This window comes from Microchirus variegatus, assembly GCF_963457635.1.
Source record: "Microchirus variegatus genome assembly, chromosome: 17".
NCBI lineage: Eukaryota > Metazoa > Chordata > Actinopteri > Pleuronectiformes > Soleidae > Microchirus > Microchirus variegatus.
In genome coordinates this window covers 13,994,032-14,020,756 of record NC_139818.1, presented here as the reverse complement: position 1 = coordinate 14,020,756, position 26,725 = coordinate 13,994,032, and the positions used below count along the sequence as shown (strand labels likewise).

At 43.6% G+C, this 26,725-nt stretch overlaps 2 protein-coding genes across 5 annotated transcripts; both read left to right on the top strand.

The window, feature by feature from the left end:
* Positions 1 to 836: 836 nt before the first annotated feature.
* On the top strand, positions 837 to 11,675 carry synpo2lb (synaptopodin 2-like b). The gene is made up of 5 exons (XM_083903619.1): positions 837 to 1,090; positions 3,543 to 3,694; positions 3,984 to 4,280; positions 4,672 to 5,054; positions 8,176 to 11,675. Exons 1-5 carry the CDS (start codon positions 989 to 991, stop codon positions 10,857 to 10,859), a joined length of 3,618 nt encoding a protein of 1,205 aa, XP_083759745.1. The 5' UTR covers positions 837 to 988; the 3' UTR covers positions 10,860 to 11,675.
* Positions 11,676 to 15,540: 3,865 nt separating this feature from the next.
* On the top strand, positions 15,541 to 25,560 carry myoz1b (myozenin 1b). Of its 4 annotated transcripts, none has more exons than XM_083904195.1 (7): positions 15,542 to 15,701; positions 17,035 to 17,154; positions 17,553 to 17,639; positions 22,284 to 22,441; positions 22,532 to 22,595; positions 22,700 to 22,886; positions 24,982 to 25,560. In XM_083904195.1, exons 3-7 carry the CDS (start codon positions 17,555 to 17,557, stop codon positions 25,226 to 25,228), a joined length of 741 nt encoding a protein of 246 aa, XP_083760321.1. In that variant the 5' UTR covers positions 15,542 to 15,701; positions 17,035 to 17,154; positions 17,553 to 17,554; the 3' UTR covers positions 25,229 to 25,560. The 4 variants fall into 4 exon arrangements, with proteins under 4 accessions (XP_083760320.1, XP_083760318.1, XP_083760321.1 ...); XM_083904193.1 differs by having other exon boundaries at positions 22,281 to 22,441; XM_083904194.1 differs by lacking the exon at positions 17,035 to 17,154 and having other exon boundaries at positions 15,541 to 15,701.
* The last annotated feature ends 1,165 nt before the right edge of the window (positions 25,561 to 26,725 follow it).

Genomic DNA, 26,725 nt, shown 5'->3' with positions numbered 1-26,725 from the left:
TGAAGCTACCAGAATAAAATAACAATATAATATTGTCTGTGCCCCCCAAACTCCACTGTGATACCTCTGTGCAGTCGGTGGTGTTAAAAAGAAGAAAAACATAAGATTCAAGATTTGCATTTTTCAGAAGTTATTTTGTATCTAGTATAACGTGAAAACCAGCAGATAAACTAAATGCAACAACACCTAATACTATTACACTTGAGGCTTTAATAACTCATTCATTTTCATTATTTTCCATTGAAACAAATTTGTCTTAAATCTTTTAACTTTTCTCCGAGACTGGAAAAAATGAGGACCACATTTTGTCTATATTTTCATTACTGTTAATGGGACTTTCATGGGATCAGCTTGAATATGAAATAATTAAAATGTGCTATTCATCACAAACGTGGCTTGACTCTGATCAGGTGATTCAAAAATAAATAAATAAAATGCTGGTGGCTCAGAAATCTGTTTCCTGGAAAGCCACTGGGGTACAGCTCCCTCGAGGAGTCCTTTGAAAGCTGGTAAAGTATATAGACAGTAAACTAAGAGAAATTCCTAAAATATCTCGGCTACAGCTCCCTGTCAGTGCTCTAAGATTGGGGTGCTGTGGGTAGATGAAGACAAATATGTGAGTCCTGGCTACTGTCCAGCCTGGCTGAGCCGGGGGTCAAAGAGGGAATGGTGCTAGCGGTTATTTCTGGAGCGTATATCAGCAAGCATCCTCTCCTGTAGAGCGTGCATGAGAGTGACATGGCAAGTGTTGAATACAAGGGAGGATATATACACACACACACACACACTTTTGCCCCTTCTCACCCTCCTGAGTGCCCACCCTCCAACACAGCTGAAAGCCAGATGAAAGCCAGCCACCCCCTTGTCTGCTCCTGGGTGGAGTGATTCTCTGTGGTCACAGACAGAAGCCTCATTGATACTTGCCGGGTTCGACCACCTCAGAGCAACATATACGCACTCTCATCCACACAGCGGGCTGTGAGCTGGGATGGTGGCGGAGGAGATAGCCGTCTCCCTTACAGGAGGAGCCCCCTGGGGCTTCAGGCTGCAGGGAGGAGCAGAGCAGCAAAAACCTCTACAGGTGGCTAAGGTAAAGTGAAGCCTATACAGTATTTGTGTTTGGTGTGTGTATATGTGTGTGTGTGTGCATGCATGCGTGTGCATGTGCGTACAGTATGCTGCCGGCAAGACTTCCTGCCAAGGTGGTAACATGAGGAGTCTAATAGAGACTGCAGCTGTTAATTGAGGTCTGCGGCCTTGATGGTCAGTCTTGCGGTTTGCGGTTGGTAATGTAATGCCAGCTTTTATTAGCTGTAATGCTATAAATGTATTTATTCAGTCAGGATAAAGTAAAATAAATAGTTACATTGATTGCTTACATTTGTAGTAACCGGATGCCCAAGGTGTGTAGAAGGTAAAATACCTCAATACTAGGTGTAGTTGTGTAACTTCTCATACTTTTGTGAGTATTTTCGGACACTTAACTTCCTGTTGCACAAAAAGTGTCGCCTCTCAGTGTCTTCACTTATCGCTCACGTGTTGAATGCAACTGTAACAGTCAGGTTTCTGTGAGAAATCCAAATGTACATTACTTCTATTACACTGATATGGTGTACATAAAGTTGAGCACACGAATATGTCTGCTGGGTACAAACACACACGGTTTCTCATCGTCGCATACATGTACCAGACCTAAAGTACGACAACTTAAAGCCCATTTTATGCTGTTTGGATTCTCCCAAATCTTTTTATGTCTGCGTTTATATTTGTTGACAGACATGGATGTTGTCTCTAATAAGAAAAGCTATTCTGGAGAGGAGGGAATGTGACCTCGCTCACACTGACGTTAAACGTTGGCCGGGCCACTCATAACAAGCTGCCATAACCACTGATTTCTTTATTCTTTATCCAGGATTTAGAAGAAGATAAGGTCATTGTTAATGCGACCTGATAGGAGTGCGCTTTCTGTTGACAGTCTATGTCGTTGTGTATTACGTTGTTTGTGTGTGTGTGTGTGTGTGTGTGCATACCTCAGATAAGCCTTGTCTAGAATGGAGTGCAAAGTAGAGGATCAGAATAGCTCATTTAAAAGGACCTGGAAGCTGAGCATGGAAAAAAGCCACTTGTTCTCACACACACACACACACACACACACACACACACACACACACACACACACACACACACATACATCCCGGTCCATTAAAATCTTTTAACTTAATTCAGTAAGTATTATTATTCTCCCTTTCACATTAGACTGGCTCCTGTCTTTCTTCATCAGTCTAGGAATGTGAGCGATTTGTCCTGCGAGGGGTTTTATTTTGGGTATGTGTGGAGAACATATGGTGAATAACATTCATACCTCTCGGCCAGACTGGTGGTGATGCAGCTGCTCGACGCGACTCTTTCATGATGTTCACTTGTGGCACATAAACATTGTCCTTGTATGTGTTGCTGGAATGAAATGTCTTGGTTCAAGAGACACCGATAAGGGAATATTATTGTAGTTGGTTAAGTAGGTGCTGGAACACACTCGACATTTTTACCGTCATCAGCAGTGATAAGTGTAAGGAGACAGAGGGGGAGGGCTTTATCATCTTCTTTTAGAGAGTCTCACCTTCCCTTCTATCACCCCCCCCCCCCCCCAGACTGACATGCTTCCTGAAAGATCCTGTGACATCATCTCTCAGCGACCTCCTGCAGCAGCTGCATGACTTCATTAGTTATTCTGATGCACTGATTTATTTGATGCCAGCTGCTGAAAACTGTTAATTTGCAGAGCCTTACAGGTCATTTACAAGGGGTTTACAGTAAAGCCTTTGACTTTTAAACTTCTAATCTCCTAGAATGTTCCATAATGTCAAATATTTAACAGTACTTCTGGATAATATGTATAGCAAAAAAAAAAAGTAAGGCTGTTTCCTCAACTTAAAAATGTAGTTTATGTTTCATTTGTCATTTTAAACCAATGAAAGGAGCATGGAAAAATCCATCCATCCATTTTCTATTGCGCTTTATCCTTAGCCCCGTAAACAATGAGGGTTATGGGGCTGCTGGTGCCAATCCCAGCTGACATAGGGGGAAAGATGAACATCTATTCACTCACAGATTCAAACCTACAGGCAATTTAGAGTGTCCAATTAACTTCTGCATGTTTTTGGACGTGTGGGAGGAAACCGGAGAACATGCAAAATCCACACAGAAAGGCCTGGATTTGGACGCGAAGCAGCAACCTTCTTACTGTGAGGCCTTTTAAGAGTCCGTGTATAGATTTTATATGCATTTATTGTCTCTTTGTGGATGAAAAGAATGCAGGAGCTGTGCATGAGTTGCTTTAAACACCTTGAGACCCTAGTCGGACAAAATGTCGGGCATAGAGGAGATGCCAAATTTAGCATTTCCAAAGAGATTTCGACTTAACCTCCCTGGTGAAAACAGGACATGAGCTCAAGATAGTGGTGTGAATTGACGACAATGGATTATTAGTGTGTTTACTCTGCTTGTATGTATTTCTATGTTACTAAACTCTTTCCTCTCCGCAGGTACGCAGACGCAGCAAAGCCTGCAGAGCCGGACTGAAGGAGCATGACGAGCTGGTTGCCATTGGCGACCAACTGTGTGCAGAGCTCAGCCATGCTCAGGCCATGAGTCTCGTAGATGCACAGAGTGCTACGCTCAGCCTGAGGGTTAAAAGGTCAGAGCACGGACCGCCCACTAATTCTGCACAACACACTTATACACTCTTAGAAATAAAAGTGCCAAGTAGAACCATACAAGGTTCTTCAGCTTGTCCTCATAGGAGAACCCTTTTTGGCTCCAGGTAGAACCTTTTTTTATAAAGGTTCCACCTGGAACCCTTTTAAAACCCTTTATTCAGGAAAGGGGTTTTAAAGGGTCCTCTGGATCAAAATGGTTCTTACTGGAACCATTAGTGTTACCAAGAACCCATTGAAGTTTGATGTAAACTGTATGTGTGTTACCAGGCCCCCCTCTGGATTTCACTCCTCATCTGGTCGCTCTGCATCGCCTCGCTCTACCATGAGGGTTTTGTCTCCCCCTGCTGCCCCGTTAGCCTCCCACCATCCTCCCCTCCTCTCCCCTCCTGGCATACCAAAGGGCATAACTTCACCTCCAGACAGCGAGGCCTACTATGGAGAAACAGACAGTGACGCAGACACACAGTCGCTCCCTCACCGACGCCAGCGGCGCACACCTCCTCACGCTCGCTCGCCTGCTCGCTATGACAACCAAGAAGAGGAGGAGGCCTCAGAGATGAGCGGGTAAGACATGAAGGTCTACTACTAGAATGTTTTTTTCCCCCTTAAAAGCTCAAACAAAATACTGTATTTTGTCCACATTCAACTGTGAAACCTTTGAAATACATACATGTTGTTGAGGTGATTGGTTTCTCTGTGCACTTTATTGTTTGATATGGTTGCACATTGCGTTCTCCACCTGTTTTGTTGGATTTAATATATTTCATTCTGTTGTAAAGCACATTGAAATCTACAAGAAATCGTGTTAAAATTGCATCATAATGAAATAGCATACTCCACAATCCACAATGTCTTTACATTACATTATCCAGTACCATGTTTAGTTTTGAATCTCAAAAATGTGCACTTTTACATGATACGTTCACGATATGACATGTTCTCTCGTTGTTCTAAGGTACGAGAGTGCCACAGATGCAGGTGTTTCCATGCAGGGGCAGTGGGATGGTCAGTGTCTTCCCGGTGTCCCTCGCAGAGAGCTGATCTATCAGCCTGTCCAGACAGAGTGGGCCACACCAGCACACACTCCACACACTCTGACGCCTCACGCGCTCACCCCGACCACAGACCTGGGGCTGGTGGAAGCAGAGGTCGACAGTGGCTTCCAGGAGGCAGGAGGCTGCGTTGGTCTGACCTGCCCACCACTGGTGTCCCCTGAACGGGCAAAAGAGGCGATGATGTTGAGCTCCAGCAAACAACTGGTGCCCATGGTCGGACCGCAGCAGACACCTGTCAGTGATGAACTCTCCACATCCTACAAGGAGAAAGCACGGCAAGCCAGTGAGTATCTCTTCACTTACATATTGACTTAGTAGCTGAATAACCCAATCATCTATTGAGTTTAAGAAAGTTTAAGAACATTATCTGCTGAGCAAATATAGTAAAATATCTAGTTTCTCATGCTAATGCAGCAGTTTCCTCACATGGTCTCTCTAAATGTTTCCCCTGCAGTTAAACTCAAACCTGTAGCTAGATCACCCCCTAGTGGTACTCTGTCATATAACTGGAGCATCCTGTTACATTTACTGGCTGGTGGTGATTGAGTGAGACCTCCTGTGTTAGTATTCTGGGCATTTACCTCACTGGCTGTATTTGTAGGAACTGGAGCGTCTGATTGATAGATAGGACATCATTCTGATTTAAGCTGAATGTGTGTTCCTGTGTTATTTGTGACTATTTACACATGCACATGCATTTTGGGGCTTTTGGCAGAGTAATTATTCTCATCTCTTGTTGGTCTGAGACAAGGAAAATGGACAGATTGTATCCAATATTTGCCTATTTTCAATGTTCTGTATTGCTTTCACTTTGCAGGTTGAACAAAATGATTTAAATCAAACAATCTAATAATAATGTTTTATGTTGTTGCCCAGATTTTGATTATCAGGCGAGAATGATGATACAACAGTTAGGCATCCTCTCTCGTTCTGACAGAGAAACCTAGAGTTTAGGTATATGACTGCCTTGCTTAGGGGCTACAGGTAAAGATGTCGGAGCCTTCCTCTGCTGATACCTAGAGTTGACCTTGAGGAGGGCTGCATCCCACTGTGTTGTCGGCTCTTTCTCTCAGCAGATTTAGGGGGAACAAGAGAGAACAATTTATAGGAACCAAGGTTGCACAAAGGCCTTATTGTAAGAAGATGTTCTCCTATGTATTTGTGAGTTACATCTGGTCAGGTTTGTATCAGTCAGTTTCAAAAAGGACATTTTACTTCTCAAGTTTATTCCTACGTAAGGAAAAGTTTGCAACGTCAGTGTCAGGAATGTGTTCTTTCCCCAGTTCAGCTCGTACATCAGGAACAACAAATAACAACATATTACATGTTGTATATTAGCTTCAGATTTTGATGAAGACACTGATATCACCAAAAATAACTGTGATAAATATGAAGCTGCACCTGCCAGACTAAAACTAAACAAATCCATACAGCAGCTCTGCTAAAGCCCAATAATAGCAATCCTATATCTAGTTTATATTCTTTATTTAGGGGATATGTCCCACACAAAATTAAAAATATAAAAAAAAAAATCAATGTTTTTTAGCTCCAGTGATGATCACAGCTGATCCAACACTGACTGAGCCATGACTTCATATGAGTGACTGCAGCAGTAGTGGTGATAAATAAGAAGCGGGAGGCCTAAAAGACTTTTGCACAGGCTTTACTATAGGGTGAATGATGACAGATGTTTCCATGTAACTGCCCTTTCTCGTGTTACTAACACACATTGGCTGCAGTGGCTTGCTTTGGATATTCGATTTTAAACTCTGTTGCTGTTGTGTGTCCGTGTGCAGCACAAGTGGTTGTTAGGTAAGACGTGTCGGCAGCATCAACTAAGAGTTACGACCGCACTACGTCTGCAAACTATTGTTGGCTTAATGAACTCATACACAAGCAAACACACACACACACACACACACTGAGTGGCACTGCTGTCCAAATACCTTGGTGATGAGGGGTCTTCCTGTCCTTGTGTGTGTGTGTGTGTGTGTGTGCGGAGACAGAGATTGGACAGGTGTTTGATGCCTGTCAGACAGACAGGAATAGTGGGGTTGACATCATGTGTTGATTTAAGTTGCTGGACAGAGACAAAGGTCTTTACATGGACTGTGACTCCAGAGAGGAGCTGGAAGACACAGATCGCAGAGTTTTTCGTGGCTCCAAGCAGAGCTGAACGCTGCGAGAGTGTGTGTGTGGCAGGGTCTGAGGGAGGTAAAGGCAACACACACACACACACACACACACACACACACACACACACACACACACACACACACACACACACACACACACACACACACACGCACACAAGCGCACACACACACTGTTGAAATGAGGGACCTCACATCGCTTTCAGGTGGAGGTCACACAGTACCACACGCTGTGTACGCAGGTAAGATATCGCACGGATTCACTCACGTTAAAGGTGATTTTTATTTTTTGGGCACATTTCTATGCTGTGTCAGCATCACTTGTCACTTGTGTACTCTTTACTGTAATTAACTGACTCTATCTGTAATTGTGTATCTCGTTTTTGTAGTTTCAATTGCATACGCTGATGTGTCTCCGTTGTGCTTTATCAATTTGACAAAGCTAATTTGCTTTAAATACATGTATAAAACAGTAAAAAACCAGTGGCATGTAATTATTACTAATATTTATTTTTAATCATGGCTTTAAGGATGCTAATGTCTGTCTGTCCAGAGTGAAATATCTCACCAGCCATTAGATGGATTAGGGTGATTTCTTTTTGGTGGGCCCCATAGATTAATGATGACTGTGGTGATCCGTGGACTTTTCCTCTACTTTGTTTGGCAGTGATCGTGAACATGACGGTAACACGGCAGCTTTTCTGATGGATCGCCATGAAATTTGGCACATACTTTCACGTCCTCCTCACCACGAATTATAATAAGTTTGGTGGTTCCTGAAGTAAATACCCACAAAACCAGCCTGAGTAATTGTCCTCTTTAACTAAGCTCTCTTATATCAAGTCTTGGCTGCATTAATAAGGATTTCTTAACATTGTAAGTGGGATTATTATTCGATGTGTCTTGGTAAATCAGACTACAGCTATGTAGAAAGCATATTCATGTGAGGTGAGCCAAGAGACGCAAATAGCATCGGACTAAGCGGAAATACACACACACGCAGGCAGTGACTGTGACAGCAGGAATTCTTTGTTCTAAATCCACAACACACACTCCCGTCTGTCACTGCTAATCCTCGCTGAGATAATACTGTATAAATCCAACCACTGCTCACGGTTTTGTTTCCATTATTTGCTGCCTGTGCCTTGTGATGTATTCATCAAAAATCCCATTACTGTATGCTTGTTTTCTCTCCTCTCTCTCCACACATTAACTTTGCTCTCTCTGTCTTTTCCTCTTCCTGTCTTGCAGAGTTGCAGCGTGGCGAGAGTTTTGTGGAGAAACAGGTCAAAGAAGCACGTACTAAATGCCGCTCTATTGCGTCCTTGCTGACTGATGCTCCCAACCCCAACTCAAAAGGGGTGCTTATGTTCAAGAAGCGCCGGCAGAGGGCCAAGAGGTACACACTGACCTGCTTTGGTAAAGCTGAGGGAGATACAGGAGGGGACACAGAAGGGGACACAGGAGGGGAGACTGAGGAAGAAGGAGGGAGTTCCATCCTAAGTGGCTCAGAAGTTGACGAGGAGGGATTCTCGGCATCTTTTGACCCGACGTGGGACTCTGGTTATCTGGATCTGCTGGACAGGAAAAGCTCTGCCTGCCCCTCAACGACACCGACCACTCCAACAACACCAAAAACCAATTTCAGCCCAGGGCTGGACATCTCTGCCTATCAGAGTCCAGGACTTGTGAGCCTGCACGATCAAAGCCCAGGTTTGGAGGATTCAGGGCTTGAGAACTCACTTCATCAGGGTTCAAGGTTGGGGAGCAGCTTTGCAAAGCAGTCAGTCAGCAACCACCCTGCACACATGTCTCCTTCAGCTGTGGCTCTGACCAACGGTGGGTCTGTAGCCGTTAGTCGGGCTAGTGTCATTCTGAGCCCCCCCTCTCAGACATCCCTTCCAAGTCAAAATGGGCAACATGAACATTTTGATCCTAGCTCAATCACTGACTCAGACCATGTCCTGAATGCTAACTTCAGTCCTAATCTAGGTGTTCTGAACCGCACAGCACGCCCCTTCACCCCTGGCCCCACTCCTTCTCGAGCATCCGTAACCTCTGTGATGTTTCGCCCTCCCCAACCCAAACCCGCAAACAATCCTGTGGCAGCCATCTCCATGGTGACTTTATCACCTACTCACCATTCATCAGGGCCAGATGTGAGGAGAGCTGTGTCGAGCACCTCTCTCTACATCCCTCCAAGAAATAACAACAATAACCCTCATCCCTCTGTCAACTCCGCCTCCTCAGCTCTCTCGCCTCCTCCCTCTCTGTCTTCTGCACCTTTTTCCCCACCTTCAGTAAACCCACACACTTTTCCTCCTCAGCCTGCAGTACATGCTTCCCCCTACAACTCTTTGTCTCCCTCTGTAGCTCAAAGCACCCCAGTGTGTCCATCCCTTGCTCAACCCTTCTCCCCTCCATCTCTCCAGCCTTTTCCATCTCCTCCTGCTCCTACATACCCACCTCCCTCCACACCCATCTCCCCATTATATTACCCTGATCCTTCTCAGGTTCCTTCAAATACCCAGGCCACCCATCATTCTCCTCCCATTCAGTCCTTTCCACCTGCATCTGCCCAACCTTACATGAACATGACAGGTGCAGCGACACCCGCATCCCATGCTACCATGGCAACTGCATCTCCTCCAGGGGCTCCCGCCACTGATTCACATGAAACACGTGAGCAGCGCATCTCCGTTCCTGCTACTCGCACTGGAATCCTGCACAACGCCCGTCGTTGTAGCAACAAGAAGCCGATGTTTTGTGCCGTCCAGAACAAAGATGTTAATCCAAACCCTGATTTGTTGTCGATGGTCCAGAATATGGACGACCGCTTTGTGAAAGCCCCGTGTGCTGAATCTGGAGTTGCACCCAGTGGGGAAGCTGGGCATGAGTCAGGTCCTGAGGAGGACTGGCTGAGACTGGGAGCAGAGGCCTGCAACTTCATGCAGGCTCAACGAGGACCCAGACCGCCCCCAGTTGCCCCAAAACCGCAAGCTCCTCAGATGCCACAACTAGCAGGGAAGGGAGGTCAGCTGTTTGCCCGCAGACAAAACAGAATGGATCGGTATGTGGTAGAGCGATCTCCATCTGTTGCTGCAAAACCTTACTCTCCCACCCAAACAAGGGAGCCCTCACCCACGCCCTCTCTCCCTGCCACCTGGAAGTATTCATCCAACATCCGTGCTCCACCTCCCATCAACTACAACCCCCTCCTCTCCCCCTCCTGCCCGCCGAAGGCCCAGAAGAAGCCCGAGGTGAAGAAGAGTGGGCCAGCTGGATCGAAAGGGCAGAAAGCAGGCATCAAGCCAGTCGACATCATGAGTCATCAGCCCTACCAGCTCAATTCCTCCCTGTTCAACTATGGGGGCGGGGTCCCACAGGTCACCTCCACTTATCAGCAACAGCAGAGAGGAATGACAAGTGGTCCTCAGAAAACAGCACGAGTATACGAAATCAAGCGCTTCTCCACGCCTCCTCCGACAGCAACAGGGCCCGCCCTCAAAGTCATTGTCCCTCGATCTGCTACGACACTGGGTGAACCCATGTGGCGCTCCGACGTGACATCTCCTCCACCCATCTCCTCCTATCAGCCTCAACCCCAATCTTACCAATCTCAGTGGACCACCACCCCTCTGTCTCCCACACTGCCTCCAGCTCCTACCATGCCGCTCCCTCAGCTCCCCACATTCTCCTCTTCTGCTAAAAACCCAGTCCAGTCCCATAATTTCTCTCACCCTGAGCCCTCCAGCCCTGCGCAGGCCAACAGGGAATTTAAGAGTGTCCCAAATCTAAGTCCACTGGCTCCAACTGGTGCCTCTCAGCTGGCATTCAGCAGCACTCAGCCTTCCAGGGTACCAAGGCCCAGGTTCAGCACTTCCAACCTCGGTCTTCAGCCTTGCGTCTGGCGCCCTGGATCCACTATGCACTGACCTGATTCTGATCTAGACATAAGAAACCAGGGCTCTGTGGGAACAGGGAGCCATTTTAAGAAACATTAAAATAAATGTGTTTTTAGTATTGCAAAATTCTAATCAGAGCTGCAGCTTTGGGTTTTATCGCTAAATCTCTTTGGATCGGACACACATATAGCACATTTTATCACTAACAATTATAATCCTATGCCTTTATCTAATACATTTAGTCACATTTAAAGGGAACACTATTTTGCAAAGGAAATGTGGTGTGTAAACTAAGGAATGGTTAACGATCCAAAGCAAACTGATAGGATGGGAAGAGATGAAAAATGAAGTTTTGTAAGCGGATTATAGGAGTTAAGTTTAAACCTAAATGAAGAAGAACAGGGCATGTGAAAAGACAAGACTGTTGGAAGAGAGATGTAGTTGAGAATGGAAAAATGTGGAAAGACATTGATGAAGTGACGATGTCCGATGAGAGACATCCTCTGGTATTATTGAACATATTATGTTCCAACAACATCATACAGGAAAATGTAAAGCACTAACAAATGTAATGAAACGAATTCCCCGTCTGTGATGTATTTTTTTGAGTATATATTTGATGACTGAGTGTCTTTTTTTTTAGTTGCACTCTGCAGCTTTGCTTTCTGTAGTTTTTTTTTTTCCGTGGTGAGGAGCACAGCTGTCACAAAGAAGGGAAAAGCCTTTTTACAGTAGATGTGATTTCTGATGTGCTGATATGGAACAAGGAAGGTGTAATGTGTCTGTTTAGCTGTGATTCTTTTACACAGACATGCAGCTGAATAAAAATAGACATGACTCACCTCAGCTGTCACTCCGTTTCTGCCTCTGCAATCCATGTCACAGTCACCGCCGGCTCCCACACAAGGCCCAATTTACACTCCTCTCATCAGTTTATCTCCTCCAGGCTTTTACCGACTGAGTGTAACGGTGTAATTGTTCTGCTGGGATTTGGACAGCTTGGAGAACAAATATTCAATCTATAAAAGAGTTGTTATTGGGATGAAGAAAAATGCTTTTTAAACTTTCACCACATGGAGGCACTGTAGGATTTGCCGTCCGTGTGTTAAAAGTCTCCTCCCAATGTCTTATGAGGGATTTAACATTGGTAAAATGTCAGGAACATTAAACACTGCTGTCACAAAAAAACATTTATAGTTCTCATTTAACGTGCCATGTTTTCATTTAAAGGTAACTGTAAGCACACAATATGTTTGGTATTTCAGCTCAATAGGAGATTTGCTAATTCGCATATTTTAGTCGATCGACATGGCTGAAATGATGTGTAGGATCACTGGTCTATATGTTTCAAAGCTGTGTTAATGACAGCCACGTAACGGCCTTGGCGCAGTGAAACCCAAACCACGGCTACAGATAGGGATCTATGACCTATGACCCCTGACTGGGATCAGGTGACCCGATGAGGCCAACTTAAGCAGCTAACTTTAGCCCTGTTCAGTTCTCACTTGTAAACTTAGCTGCTGCTATAGTGGAAGGCACAACACACACACACACACGCACGCACGCACGCACGCACGCACGCACGCACGCACACACACGGAGGGGGGAAAAATCCCTTCAATGTGCTGCACATTTAATTTCCTACAATCTAGGTCACAGGATTGTAGAAACAAACATAAAAGCTGTAACTGCACTTAATGACTGGGCCACATTAATAAATTTACACCCCGTTAGGTTTCTCTCTCCCCTTATTTTTGATCATTCCTCTCTAAATCACAGCGCACACACACACACACACAGCCCATTTCACCAATTTTCAGAGCCGTTAATCCCCAGCTATTTGGCCCAGTGCTAAGTTCTTAAATCTGATGGCTTTTTACAATGAGATTGTGAGGAAAAAAGGAAAGCCCTCCCTCTTACATCCCATCTCTGTCCCTCAATGACAATGACAAAGATGCTCTATCGTCGTGTGTGTGTGTCAACAGAGTTGAATCGACGGGGTCAAGGGTCAGGGTTTAGGTGCAGGCCAGATCACATACAAATGATGCTCCGTCCTCAGCTGAGTAATTTAATAATTTTGTGGTTATTGATTTGGGAAAGAATGAGAGCTGTTTAATTGTGTTCCAATTCATTGTCAGTCGATCTGTTAGTTGAAAGTAACAGCTCAATAATAACCTCACAACCAGCTGGAATCTCATGCCCTTTCTCCTTGGCTCACCTTGACGCGATTTTGACAGAAGCCATGTAATAGATTGTCACAACATTTGGCGCATCCATGATTTCTAGGTGCAACAAGGATGGACAAAATCAGAGAGGGACAAACCAAAGTGACAGAAATAGGGTTTTCAGAGTTTTCAGCTTCTTCAATTGTGAATATTTGCTCAAAATAACAAAGAAATCATCAAAACTGTTTAAATTTAAAATACATTTTATGGACCAAACAAAAAAATCGCTTAATCAAGAAAATGGTCGACAAATGACTCAGTTATGTAAATAATTGTTGGTTGGGCTGTAGCTGAAAATACTGAGATAACAAAAGACATAAAGCTCAATCTAGTGAGACATACATACAACTGCAATCACACAGCATTTGGACTTTTGGACCAACCTTCTGCAGCTACATTTTGTCTTACTCTTTAACTCTTTGAGGTGGTTGGAGGCCTGACCTCGATGTCTGTGTTTATTAGTGTTTCCAGTATTACTGTAACCCCATAGTTTTCATCAAACCCTCAGTTTCACCCAGATTTTGTTATACGTTGGTCACAAGAATGGATTTCAGTAAGATTAATCACTGTTCTATATAAAGCGTATTTGACACCAACTGATTTTCTTTCCAGGTGAATCAAAATTCATCTAATCAAAAGCATCTTAAATTAAACTATTCATCTCAATTAATAGTATATTTCAATAAATATGTAGGCATTTGAATCATTAACCCTTAAACACACCTAGACACATTTTTGCGTTTTTGGTTTTTCATTTCTAGAATATTTTAGCATTTTGTCATGCATATTGCACAACATTTATGCCAGGTTGTGCAGGTTTTTGTTTTTTTTAGTCTATTGCAAACGGCATTAACTAAAATACTCACACTCACATACTTCCGCACAAAAATGTGCTCATTGAAACCCATTCAAATCGCTATCATGACAAAAACTTGGCAATTTAAGGGTGAAAAACGTAAAAAATAAATAAATAAATCATTTTTGATGTGTGATGGACTAAAAAAAAAATCTTTAAAAAAAATTTTTATAGCTTAATTCTTTATGAGCACATTTGGTGCTCTATGTGTGTTAACATGAGTATTTTGTGAAATAAGACATTGCAAACAAAATAATAATGCATGTAAACAAATGTGTCTGCTAATCTTTCACATAATAAGCCTGGCTGCAATAATCAAACCAAAAATAATCCAATTTGCATGAAGTATATTAAAAAATAATTAATTTTAAAATTATGCAAAAGTGTTTTGAAATCATGTTTTGGCATGTGGCGCCACCTACCGCCGTCTACCAATCATTGCAGTCAGTAGAGTCTCATCTGCCGAGCAACCACGGGTTGCCAGTTACGTCAGAAAACGAAACCTAAAAGACCTCTGTATTTTGAATTTGAATGTAGTAACCGTTTTTGGCCACATTCTTACATATGGCACCTTTAACTTGCATAAACTTAAAACTACTTAAACTGATGTTTTAACATTTAGTGTAACAGAAAATCAATAAATGCATGTACGCGTATCTCACCTCAAAATGTGGCAGTGCATTAATTAAAGTGAAAAAAATTATGCTTTTTAATTATAACAATATGATGACGACAGATAAGTGTGAGATTTTGAGTGTGGAGTCATATCACAACACTCATAACACAGCACTACTTTTACTTAAAGGTGAAGTAAGTAGTTTATAGTGCCATCTAGAGGAGAGAGAGAGAACAAAGAACTGCTCCTCTGCTCACCCCCTCCCTTCCCTGAGCGCTACGGTGTCCGCAGCCGGTCAAATGTCGTCCTCGTCGTCTTTCTCCGTGTCAGCAGATGAGGTTCGTGAGGCGAGGGAGAGGGCGAGCTACCGCGGCCGTAGCAGACGAAGCGGCGAGAGTGGAGGCAGGACTTCCGCTACAAGTAAAGAGACGCTTGATTTGTTCTCCTCGCGTTTGTCCTTACAGGCTCCGGTAGAAACATGGCGTCTCGCTGCTAACAGTGGCTATGCAACTGTTATTTCACATAATAAGCCTGGCTGCAATAATCAAACCAAAAATAATCCAATTTGCATGAAGTATATTAGAAATAATTAATTTTAAAATTATGCATCATGACAAAAATTGAAGGGTTAATTTAAAAGAAAAGAAAAAAATCCACGAATATTTTATACGTATAGAAAGGACTGGTTTAAAACATTAAACAAATAAAAATACCATATACCATGTTTATTTATGTTTCAAGTTTATGTTAATTTGCTTATTTGAAGGTGCATCTAAAGGTTAAAACGTATATCTATCACATTTTTGAATGCTCTTTGTGTGATATTTCTGAACAGGTAAAGCTAATGGATTTGTTTGTTATGATCATCACTCACCCTACTTCACACACCCCACCCACCTCCAACTTTAACCCCTACTCATTTCACCTCACCTCACCACCCCTCTTACACCCCCCCACCCCACCCCACCCCACCCCCCAGGCCTGCTCCATAGCACTGCAGCAGCCCTGCTGATAGGGTTTCACTCTCTCTGTGGCGAAGAGGAGAGCAGGCAGTACAATAAAACCCCCGCGTGACACCAATCTACCTGGGATTCTAGATTCCTCTCCGTGCAAAACTCATCCTTTCTGGGATCTTCTTGGACCTGTGACTTCCTGTGGATACCTGTGGGTCTTAGGTAGGAAAAGGTGCTGCGACAATACTCGGGGAAATCTCCCTCGGAGATGCCTTGAGTGTTTGTGGATTATCTCACATCGGCGGTCAGTGAGTTGTTCAAATAATTCTGATTGCTCTGTAGGAGTCAGTTACAGTCATTTGATTCCCGTGGCTGCAGAGTGAAACTCCCGTATGTGGCCTGTGGAGGCCGCTGCAAAAGATGAATTAATGAACGAGGCAGAATCAGAAGCAGGTGCTGTTTTGTTGTGTTTTGAGGTCACGGTAATTGCTCACAAAAGCCTTTTAAATTCACATTATAGGGTTCACACTTTAAGAGCTCTGTTGTGGATCGGTAAATCAATCAATCAGTCTGAACCCTGAGAACCAGGTGGTGGACAACTCTGGTTGTCTTCCCCAACTTCTCACCTAGCTCTGTGGTGGGTGAGGAATGTGTCCCTCTGAGGTGGAGTTTTTAGTCGACGTGGTTGCATGGATGTATGTGTGTGTGTGTTGTGTGAGAATGCGCTGACTGATGGCCTTCCTGTCCAGCTGTCCCCTCCGAGATTTATCTGGAGCTAAAACAGGCCAGTCGTGAGGGGAACAGGAACGCCTCTTCACCCAGAGAGGCAGTAACAGGACCCTGGACCAAGACCCTCACATATTATACACGGCTCCTGGATTTGCCATCAGCTCAGCCATTTATCCTTCCATCTCGCTTTACCCACAATCACCTGTAATCTCCAGCCACAGAGAAAAGCTACTTGAGTCTCCCACTGTGTGTTCCTTTATGCATCCCGTCCTCGCTGCAGAGGTATAGAACATGGGAATCTTAAAAATAGCTCACACAGGCCTGAATCCCCAGCGAGGAAATGAGCTTGAATTACAGCACATGAAAAGCACTTACATTCACTCTCTCCCTATAGACAAGTTCAACTTTTCCTCTTGTTCTGCAACGTACCTCTACAAGCCTTATATAAGTGTTTCAGACCTGTGCAATAGACAGCAACATATTACCATCTGAGTGCTTAGTCCAGATGGATGAAAAGCTTCCAATACGAGCTAAAAAGGTGTGTTTAACGTAATCAGGGAGTGACTTCTGTTTTTTTCATACATGGATATTTTAGAAAACTATCTTTACCTGCGTCTTGAATATTGATGATAGTTTTCACACCTTTGTTGCATCATATTCGTTTTGCTAATTTGGTTAAGCACCTTCCTGCAATATGTTTTACTAGGTGATTAAACTCCTATGTGAGCATTTTAAAAGTCTGTTTGTTTGATCGTTATAAATGCGTATGGTGTCACCGTCTGTCTTTGAGAACGCACACCGTATTTATTGAGCCATTTTTTTAAAGAACAAGGCATCACGGAGTGAAGCTGACTTCTGGACCCCCAACATTTTAATAGCCTCCCTGTGGATCTCAGGACAGCAGCTGCATGGATCGAGGAAAAAAACAAAAACCCCAAAGATTAACGTACGATCTATTATAAAGTGTCCACCGCTGATTTATTATGTACTTGTCTGCTCAATTTTCAAACCTGCATTAATAGATTTCCTTTGGTCACGGGGGGGGGGGGGTACAAGACGCTGCACTCCAACAATACCAAAATTAAAGTGTTATCTGATGTAACGCCCCCTACAGACAGAACAATATCATAGTTGAGTGGGTTAGAATACTTTTAGGGGATGATTCTGGTCATACATTTTTTTTAGAAAGCAGTGTTGTTGTAAGTAAACAGAAGATTAACTTAACTTAACTACTGTTACACTCCTGTGTTTTGTTAACGGCACATTTTAAGATGACATTTTCTCAGACATGAACACTTGGTATATGAAGCAGTAATGAACCAGTGCGTTATTTTTGTCCTGCAGCCATGTCTTTCACAACGCCAGCGCCTTCCAACAAGAGGAAGAAGAGCAACAAGATCATCACTGACCTGTCCAACATCAGCCAGAATGGTAAACACACACACACACACACACTCTATCCTCATACCTAAAATATCCCTCTTTACAGACCCACTAAATGTCATTATGTGATTATAAGGTTTGCTCTCTGGTGTCTGCTATCAACACAATCTGCGTCTGTAAACTGACTCAAGGTCTTATGTGGTCTCACACACTCAAAATTCCAATATCTACTGTAGCATCCCCTTCAGGGATGTGCAGCCACAGATCTGTGACCATTCAAATGCAGGCGATGCGTAATCTGTGGCTGAAATCAACACGACTATCAAAAAAGGGGGCGGCAAATGGTTTCCATATCGATATGAAACCGACAAATTAAAGTGATTCGAGCGTGTGTTTGTTATTGCTGTGCTGCATATCTACTTACAGTGTCTGTCGCTTTACTGTTCCTCCTCTCTTTGTGGCATTGCTGTATATAGATCCTTTTATTTCTTTTCCAAAAAAATAAAATAAATAAAAAATCACTGCCTGTGCACCAGAGACTTACTTTGGGAAAAGACCCACAACAAACTGAAAATACACGCCACCGTGCCAGACCCAACAGTGGCTCCATCTGTTCAAACTCACACTCACACTAAAGTTATTTAGTGGAAATCCCAATGTTTCCAAAAATTAATATAATAGCAGAAAGTGTTAAAATATGAATGTATACTGCATTTGGAATATAGTTGGGAAGAATGATGCCTTTTACTGTATGTATTGCAACGCTATTGTACATTTAAAGATGCATTTTGTAATTAATCTAAAGTAACTGGCCATAAAATCCTCCCGATATTTCACAGAGACTCAGGAATAATGTTCATATAACAAACTGAACTCACCAACAACAACAGTACAGACAAAATATTTGCATTAAAAAAAATCTTTTGCAGACTGCAAATCTTGTTTATGTTTTGAAATCATGTTTTGGCATGTGGCGCCACCTACCGCCGTCTACCAATCATTGCAGTCAGTAGAGTCTCATCTGCCGAGCAACCACGGGTTGCCAGTTACGTCAGAAAACGAAACCTAAAAGACCTCTGTATTTTGAATTTGAATGTAGTAACCGTTTTTGGCCACATTCTTACATATGGCACCTTTAACTTGCATAAACTTAAAACTACTTAAACTGATGTTTTAACATTTAGTGTAACAGAAAATCAATAAATGCATGTACGCGTATCTCACCTCAAAATGTGGCAGTGCATTAATTAAAGTGAAAAAAATTATGCTTTTTAATTATAACAATATGATGACGACAGATAAGTGTGAGATTTTGAGTGTGGAGTCATATCACAACACTCATAACACAGCACTACTTTTACTTAAAGGTGAAGTAAGTAGTTTATAGTGCCATCTAGAGGAGAGAGAGAGAACAAAGAACTGCTCCTCTGCTCACCCCCTCCCTTCCCTGAGCGCTACGGTGTCCGCAGCCGGTCAAATGTCGTCCTCGTCGTCTTTCTCCGTGTCAGCAGATGAGGTTCGTGAGGCGAGGGAGAGGGCGAGCTACCGCGGCCGTAGCAGACGAAGCGGCGAGAGTGGAGGCAGGACTTCCGCTACAAGTAAAGAGACGCTTGATTTGTTCTCCTCGCGTTTGTCCTTACAGGCTCCGGTAGAAACATGGCGTCTCGCTGCTAACAGTGGCTATGCAACCGCGGTCCGCGACCATGTTATTTTACATGACTTTTTGAAACACTACGAAAATGAAACAAAGAATATTATACAGCGACTAGACGATGCAGGAGCACATAATATGTATAACAAAGTGGATATTGGGTCATATAAACCCATAAATACTACACAGTGTCCCTTTAAGTGAAGTGTCTTTATGAGTTTTCCACTTATAGTGACAGGTGTGAGGATGAATCCCGCTGATTTCTCCAGCTTCATGGCTCCATGGTGCTGGTATGCTGCCACAGTTATAGCACATCCTAACACTATATCTGTCAGTCAAATACCTGCTTTTCCTCGTTGTCTGTCGCTTATCTTTTCCATCCCTTATTTTCCCCCCTCTAACGCATCTCTCCATCACTTCCTGCCACTGTGTCGCTCTCACAGTCGTGCCTCGTCCTGTCCTACCTCTGTCCAATTTCCTCCCTAGTCAGCAGCGAGCGAGCTCCAGTTTCACATTCTTCTGAATTAACACTCTAATCAATATCCCCATGGGAGAGTTCTCTCTGCTCAGCAGCTTCGATTATTCCCTCTCTCTTTCTTTCTCTCTCTCTCTCTCTTTTTCTCGTTCTCTCTCACACACTTAATACACACCCACTTGCACAAGCCTGATTTACGAGGTACTGCTAACAGCTCTCTGCAGCATTGCAATGCCAACTCCCTGCTCTATAGATATGGTGTGCGTGTGTGTGTGTGTGTGTGTGTGTGTGTGTGTGTGTGTGTGTGTGTGTGTGTGTGTGTGTGTGCTTTATGGCTGGACTCCCAGTGTTATGAGTGATATCAGAGTATATGTGGTGGATGAGAGTGTTTTATGAGGAACTCTGTGGAGCAGTAAAATCCATCAGATCTCTCCATCACTGCAAAGAAGCAGGAAGGGTGATAGAGAGAGTGAGTATGTGTGAGGGCGAAAGAGAAAGAGCATGTTATGAGGATTTCCCTCCATAAAGAGCTCAACCACGCCAAAACCTGTTGTGATGTTCCCTGGTGCCCCCTTTTTCCTCTACAGTATATCGCTTTGACCTAGCAACAGCAGCAATTCCTCTGGTTTTCGCACACCTGCGCACACACACTTGAATTTGCAGTAATTCATCGCAGCAAGTATATGGTATAGAGGCCAGAGGATAAACGCATGTCCTTTACAGTCACATCCCTGATTCAATATCGGGCATTCATTTGAAGCTAAACACACCTTTTAATTTGCCAAATGGATTGAGTGAGCGCAGCTCGGCGAGTGTATACAGTTGTACCTCGGCCAAGCCTGCGCAATCCTCTGAATCTTAATCGCAGTGGAACACTCAGAGAGACTGTTCGTCTGAAGAGTGAAAAATCACGAGCCAGGTTTATTTTAGTCGCGCAAGTGCAGCGGATACTCCACAATCTCTTAACAAATATACGGATTTAGAATAGTTCAGACATGAGAGTGGTGTTGTTCTAGGAGAGCGAGATGAGTCAATTCGAATTGAAACTTACTTTGCCATTAACTCAAACAACATGTAACTAATGTTTTTACACTTTGTGTTTTAGATACAGGAAACAACTACTGCGGTTTAGACATGTTAGACTAGGTTTAATACTTTGCATAGAAACAGCTAAGCAGTGTCAGTCATTTTCATGACTACACTCTTAGAAATAAGGGTTCCAAAAGGGTCCTTCTACAAGGGCTAAGGTTCTACCTGGAACCATTTGCTTCTGAAAAACCCTTCCCCGAAGAAAGGGTTTTTCAAGGGTTCTCAGTAACTCTAATGGTTCGAGTAAGAACCATTTTGATCCAGAGAACCCTTTAAAAACCCTTTCCTGAATAAAGGGTTTTGAAAGGGTTCTTGGTGGAACCCTCCAAAAGGGTTCCAAGTGGAACCTTTATAAATAGGTTCTACCTGATGCCAAAAAGGGTTCTCCTATGAGGACACGCCGAAGAAACATATATGGTTCTACTTAGCACTTTTATTTCAAAGAGTGTAGGACTGTGCAAAGTCATGATAGAGCCCTCGCGTCCTCACACAAGTGTCCTACACGCAAGTCGGGGAGTGCAGCAGCTCCCTGACCTCAAAGACTTGCATGACTGCAGAGCCACAGAATAGTAATGATAATATATTAGTGTTCAGGGTCGGTCTGTTGTGTCATGTACAATGTCTGGAGGCAATCGGTCAATGTATGGCAAAGTTATCGGCCACTTCCTGTTTTGTGGCGAAAAGGCAGCTAAATTTAAAACAGCCGACTTCCTGTTGGGTCAAGTTTGTGTCCGTAGACGTGTTCAGTCTCTTGTGTCACGCTTCGAGGCAATCGGTCAATGCGTGGCAAAGTTATAGGGCACTTCCTGCCACGTCCTTTTGAATACGCAAAACCTCTCGACAACTTCTCACCTTTGACGTGTCCAGTACACATTGGCGCGTTTTCTTTATTATGACGGTACGACAAACGCACTCAGGGCGGGTTCGCTCATTTATGTAGGGTGCAAATCGCCAAAATGGACGCTAAATTTCAAAACGGCTGACTTCCTGTTGGGTCAAGTTTGTGTCCCTAGACGTGTTCAGTCTCTTTATATGGGTTATAGGGCATTTCCTGTCCTGCTGAAACGCTGCTGGTTGCCGTGGCCACATCCTTTTGAATCCGCAAAACCTCTCGACAACTTCTCGCCCTTGATGTGTCCAGTACACATTGGCGCGTTTTCTTTTTTATGGTATGACAAACGCACTTAGGCGAGTTCGCTCATTTACGTAAGGTGCAAATCACCAAAATGGACGCTAAAGGCCGACTTCCTGTTGAGTTGAGGCCATGGTTACGGCAATAATGTTTCTGTCCAGGCTTTTTAACATTTTTGAGTCCACTGAGTGAGAGCCTTTTCGCATTTATCCTTTCCAAGCATACGTGATCAACTACAACCCTTTCCCTTCTGTCTGATTTTCTCTTCAAACTATATCGTTGCTTCCATATCCAGTCCCTTCACCTTGACCTCCTCTTCCTCCTCCTTTTCTTTCTTCCTAGCAGACGAAGAGTCAGACAGTGAGACCCCAGAGTTCGACTTGGGCACCAAGATCAAGACGCCCAAGGACCTGATGCTGGAGGAGCTCTCCCTGCTCAAGAACAAGGGCTCCAAGATGTTCAAGATGAGGCAGCAGAGGGTCGAGAAGTTCATCGTGACCACTGTGCGTGCTCGTGTGTGTGTTTGTGTGTGAGTATGTTGTGTGTGTGTGTGTGTGGTTATTGATCATCTCCCTGTCTTGTCTGACTGCCAGAACCTTCAGAACCTGCTGATGTCCCCTCCCCCTGTTCCACCAAAGCCTGAGCTCCCAAAAGAAGGTCGGCTCACAGAAGCAACACCATATCCATCATGTCCAAATCTTCATTACTTATTTTCTTTTCATCATTTTCACTTGCACCTTGCTTCTTCTTGGACGTCTCAGAGGTGAAGGTGGAAGTGGACGAGGAGGCGGATAAGGAGAGGAAGAGGAAGCAGTATGTACGGACCTACATATCACCATGGGAACGGGCCATGAAGGGCAACGAGGAGCTGACAGTGACGATGAAGGGCGTCATGCCGGGACCCATCCAGATCCACCCAGAACTGCCCCACTTTAAGAGCTTCAACAGGTACACACACACACACACACACACACACACAAACACACATAATTGGGTGAGTTTAGCTGGAAAATGATTGCAGACAGAGGACCAGCACAGAAAGGGCGAGTTCTTAATGACGTCTTCCCTCGTCTATAAGACACAATCATCGGCCACGTAACACGCACAGTGAAGGACCACATGCGTAGGTGAGATAGTTGTTTATCCAAAGGTTTATTTCCGGTCCTTTGTGGGAACAAATGAGAAAAAAAAAAACCCGCGAACGTCCTTCTGAAATTGTGCAGCGGTTGTTTTTTATCCGTTTGTATCTGTAGTGTATTCTTTTTAAAAGGTGCCAAACAAAATACAGTAGATACTGTATATTCTGCACATTATGCATGTTTTTCTTTTATTCACACACTAAAGTGATCTCCCCTCATCATTCTCTGCCTTTTCAATCAGGATGTTTTAAAAAAAGAAATGCTGTTGGATATAAAAGTCGTAATAAGTGCAGCATCAGTCTCAGTGGCTCCCGTCGTGCCCACATCTCTATGGCAACCGGCAGTTTGCTGTGTCATCAGCACTGAAAGCAGCGTCCCGCTGTTTCTGTGGCTTTTACTCGGCAGCATCGCGGACGGCGTCGCTCACACTCACACACAAACGCACTATAATTTGATTCCGGCGCTCGTCTTTAATCCGCCGTCCGTTTTAATGTTGTTGATGACTGTTGTGGAACCTGGTGAAGCATCGCTGGACCCTTTGTAATTACTAATGGTTTCTGAAAAGCAATAAACAACCAGCCGCAGGGGACGGATTATGAGAAAACAAGTCCCTGGGCACAAATATGTGAAAAGAGGCCTCCCACCTCCACACAGGAGGGAGACATCCAGACCATAAAAGACACACGCTCACATAGACACAAAACCAACTCAGAGATATTATAGGTAGTCAATTTGCATGTCTTTGTGATCGTTTTGTGTCCCTTTATGGCTGTTTTATGTCTTTATGCGGATGATTTATGTCTCCTTGTGGTCATTTTCGGTCTCTTTGTGGACATTGTGAAGTCAACGTGTGACTCTGTGGCCATTTTGTGTCTCCCTGTGGTTGTTTTTGCACCTGTTTGTGGTTTATGCGTGCACTATGCTGACATAAATCACTTTGTAGTAAATTAGGGTCTCCTGGTGGTCATTGAGCGTCTCTTTGGGCTCATTTCTTAATTTCTTTGTGGTAAATGTGTATCATGTTGTGGTAACTCTGAACACCCTTGTGGTAAATGCGTGTGCTCGTTGAGGACCTGGCGTATCTCTTTGTGATGAATGAATGTTTCTTTGTGATCACTGTACGCCTCTTTGTGGGTGTTTTGCAGCAGTTTGGGCTTAATTTACATACTCTGTGGACACGACACTATGTGTTTCTATAGAAAACATCTTGTTTTTGGAGATTTTTGGAGATTTTGTGAACATAATATTTCGTTTTTTTGGTCATTTTTTGTCTATTCGTTGGTGTATGGGGTTCACTCATATCTCTTGTTTTGGCATTTAGTCCCTTACACCCACCAATGTTTTATGTGAGAAATTAACATTAATATTTCAGCAAACAGTGGCATTTTAGACTTAGCTTTTTTTTTTTAAAACATGAGGATTTGAATATTAAATGTGCCATATGTAAGAATGTGGCCAAAAACAGTTACTACATTCAAATTCAAAATACAGAGGTCTTTTTAGGTTTCATTTTCTGACGTAACTGGCAACCCGTGGTTGCTCGGCAGCTGAGACTCTACTGACTGCAATGACGGGTAGACGGCGGTAGGTGGCGCCACATGCCAAAACATGATTTCAAAACATAAACAAGATTTGCAGTCTGCAAAATATTTTTTTTAATGCAAATATTTTGGCTGAACTGTTGTTGTTGGTGAGTTCAGTTTGTCATATGAACATTATTCCTGAGTCTCTGTGACATATTAGGAGGATTTTATGGCCAGTTGCTTTAGATTTATTACATAATGCATCTTAAACGCAGTGTGTTGGCGTATCATATGTGCACAGCACCATAGAAATGCGTCGTGACGCTACCTTGTCTGTCCGCTTCCTGTTTTCATTTTTTTCTCCCCTTTCGTCCTTCGCAGGATGGCGCTGCCATATGGCGGCTATGACAAGGCGTCCAAGATGCTGACCTTCGAGATGCCAGAGATCAACGTTGCCACCGAGGAGCCGGAGCCACTGCCCACTCTGCAGGCCGACATCCGCTCACGCCCCTCGTTCAACCGCACGCCCATCGGCTGGATCTGCAGCGAGGACAACTCACACATCCACCTGGACGCGGACATGGAAGTGGACAACATGGCCTTCGACGGCGAGACGGACGACCTGTGAACGCACGCGGACAGAGACATGCTTACGACACTTGTAGCCTGAAACACACGATAAAATAAAAAAAGAACATATACCCTCATATGTGTGTGTATAATGAGAGAATCAGGCGGACTCTCATTTATACCACACACACACACTGACAACACAAGCACTGATACAATGGCTTAAGCTCCTTCAGTGGTCAAAATGTACTTTAGCTGCATGGAAAAGAAATCATACGATTTTGCACACTGTGAGTTAATGTGAGGCCTGTGTGTGTGTTCAGAAACAGAAAAGCACTCCGCACTCTTAACAACTATGTATTTATGCAATAAAGTTCCCCCTTTACAGACTGCTTCTCATCAAGAATCATTATTACGTGTTAAAGTAAGGGATTATTGCATATTTATCAGAAGTAGTTCACTTTTTTTCCCCGAGCGTTCATCTGTAGGGGATGGAGTTACAGAGACGAGACATGGGTTAGAGTATCTCCCTCGCGTGCACCTGTTGTCAAATTCCCAGAGTTTTACACTTAAGTCACATGCTGACACCTAATCCTTGTGCTTATAGCGAACTCCATCCATCGAAGTAGACGGAAAAACGGTGAAGCAAGGAGCTCCGCATTTAGACTTCCCACACCCCCAAACAAGCAATTCACAAAATTGAAGTGAGAGGCATCCAGACCATAAAAGACACGCGCTCACATAGACACAAAACCAACTCAGAGATATTATAGGTAGTTTAATTTGCATGTCTTTGTGATCGTTTTGTGTCTCTTTATGGCTGTTTTATGTCTTTATGTGGATGATAGATCCGGATTTACACTTTCCACACGCCCAAACAAGCAATTCACAGAACTGAAGTGAGTTGAAGAAGTTAACTAAATGTTATATTATTTCTATTTGGGAAATATGACATCGCACTGTCCTCTTTAACCATATCTTCAGGAACCTTTTCATGGCAGCCATTTTGACAGCTCACGGTCAGAAAAGCGCTGGTACTTTAATTTAGCTTTCTGGGTTTGGGGCTGCATGCTGACTCACTGTCCTGTCAATGTGAGGACAAAGCAATCGTTAGTGTTGTCAGTAACTACTGAAATATGTCAAAATATCAAGGTTAAAAGTACCAACTTTTCAAAGTGATGGCTTTATCAGGAGCTAATGTTATTTAACTTTAGATTTTTTTACCTTTTAGGAGTTAGATGAGAACACTCCCTAAAGGATCTTGAGCCCACACTCTTAGAAATAAGGGTTCCAAAAGGGTTCTTCTACAAGGGCTGAGGTTCTACCTGGAACCATTTGCTTCTGAAAAACCCTTTCCTGAAGAAAGAGGTTTTTTTTATGTGGATGACAGCTCCCGATTGATCCAGAGAACCCTTTAAAACCCCTTTCCTGAATAAAGGATTTTAAAAGGGTTCCAGGTGGAACATTTATAAAAAAGGTTCTATCTGGAGGTCAAAAAAGGGTTCTCCTATGAGGACAAGCCGAATGAACCTTATATGGTTCTACTTAGCTCTTT

Coding starts and splice junctions, on each gene's coding strand:
- synpo2lb (XM_083903619.1), top strand. CDS start 989: ATGGTGGCGGAGGAGATAGCCGTCTCCCTTACAGGAGGAGCCCCCTGG. Junction 3,695..3,983: donor CTCAGCCTGAGGGTTAAAAG/GTCAGAGCACGG, acceptor GTGTGTTACCAG/GCCCCCCTCTGGATTTCACT. Junction 5,055..8,175: donor GGAGAAAGCACGGCAAGCCA/GTGAGTATCTCT, acceptor CCTGTCTTGCAG/AGTTGCAGCGTGGCGAGAGT.
- myoz1b (XM_083904192.1), top strand. CDS start 17,555: ATGTCTTTCACAACGCCAGCGCCTTCCAACAAGAGGAAGAAGAGCAAC. Junction 22,596..22,699: donor GCCTGAGCTCCCAAAAGAAG/GTCGGCTCACAG, acceptor TGGACGTCTCAG/AGGTGAAGGTGGAAGTGGAC. Junction 22,887..24,981: donor CACTTTAAGAGCTTCAACAG/GTACACACACAC, acceptor CGTCCTTCGCAG/GATGGCGCTGCCATATGGCG.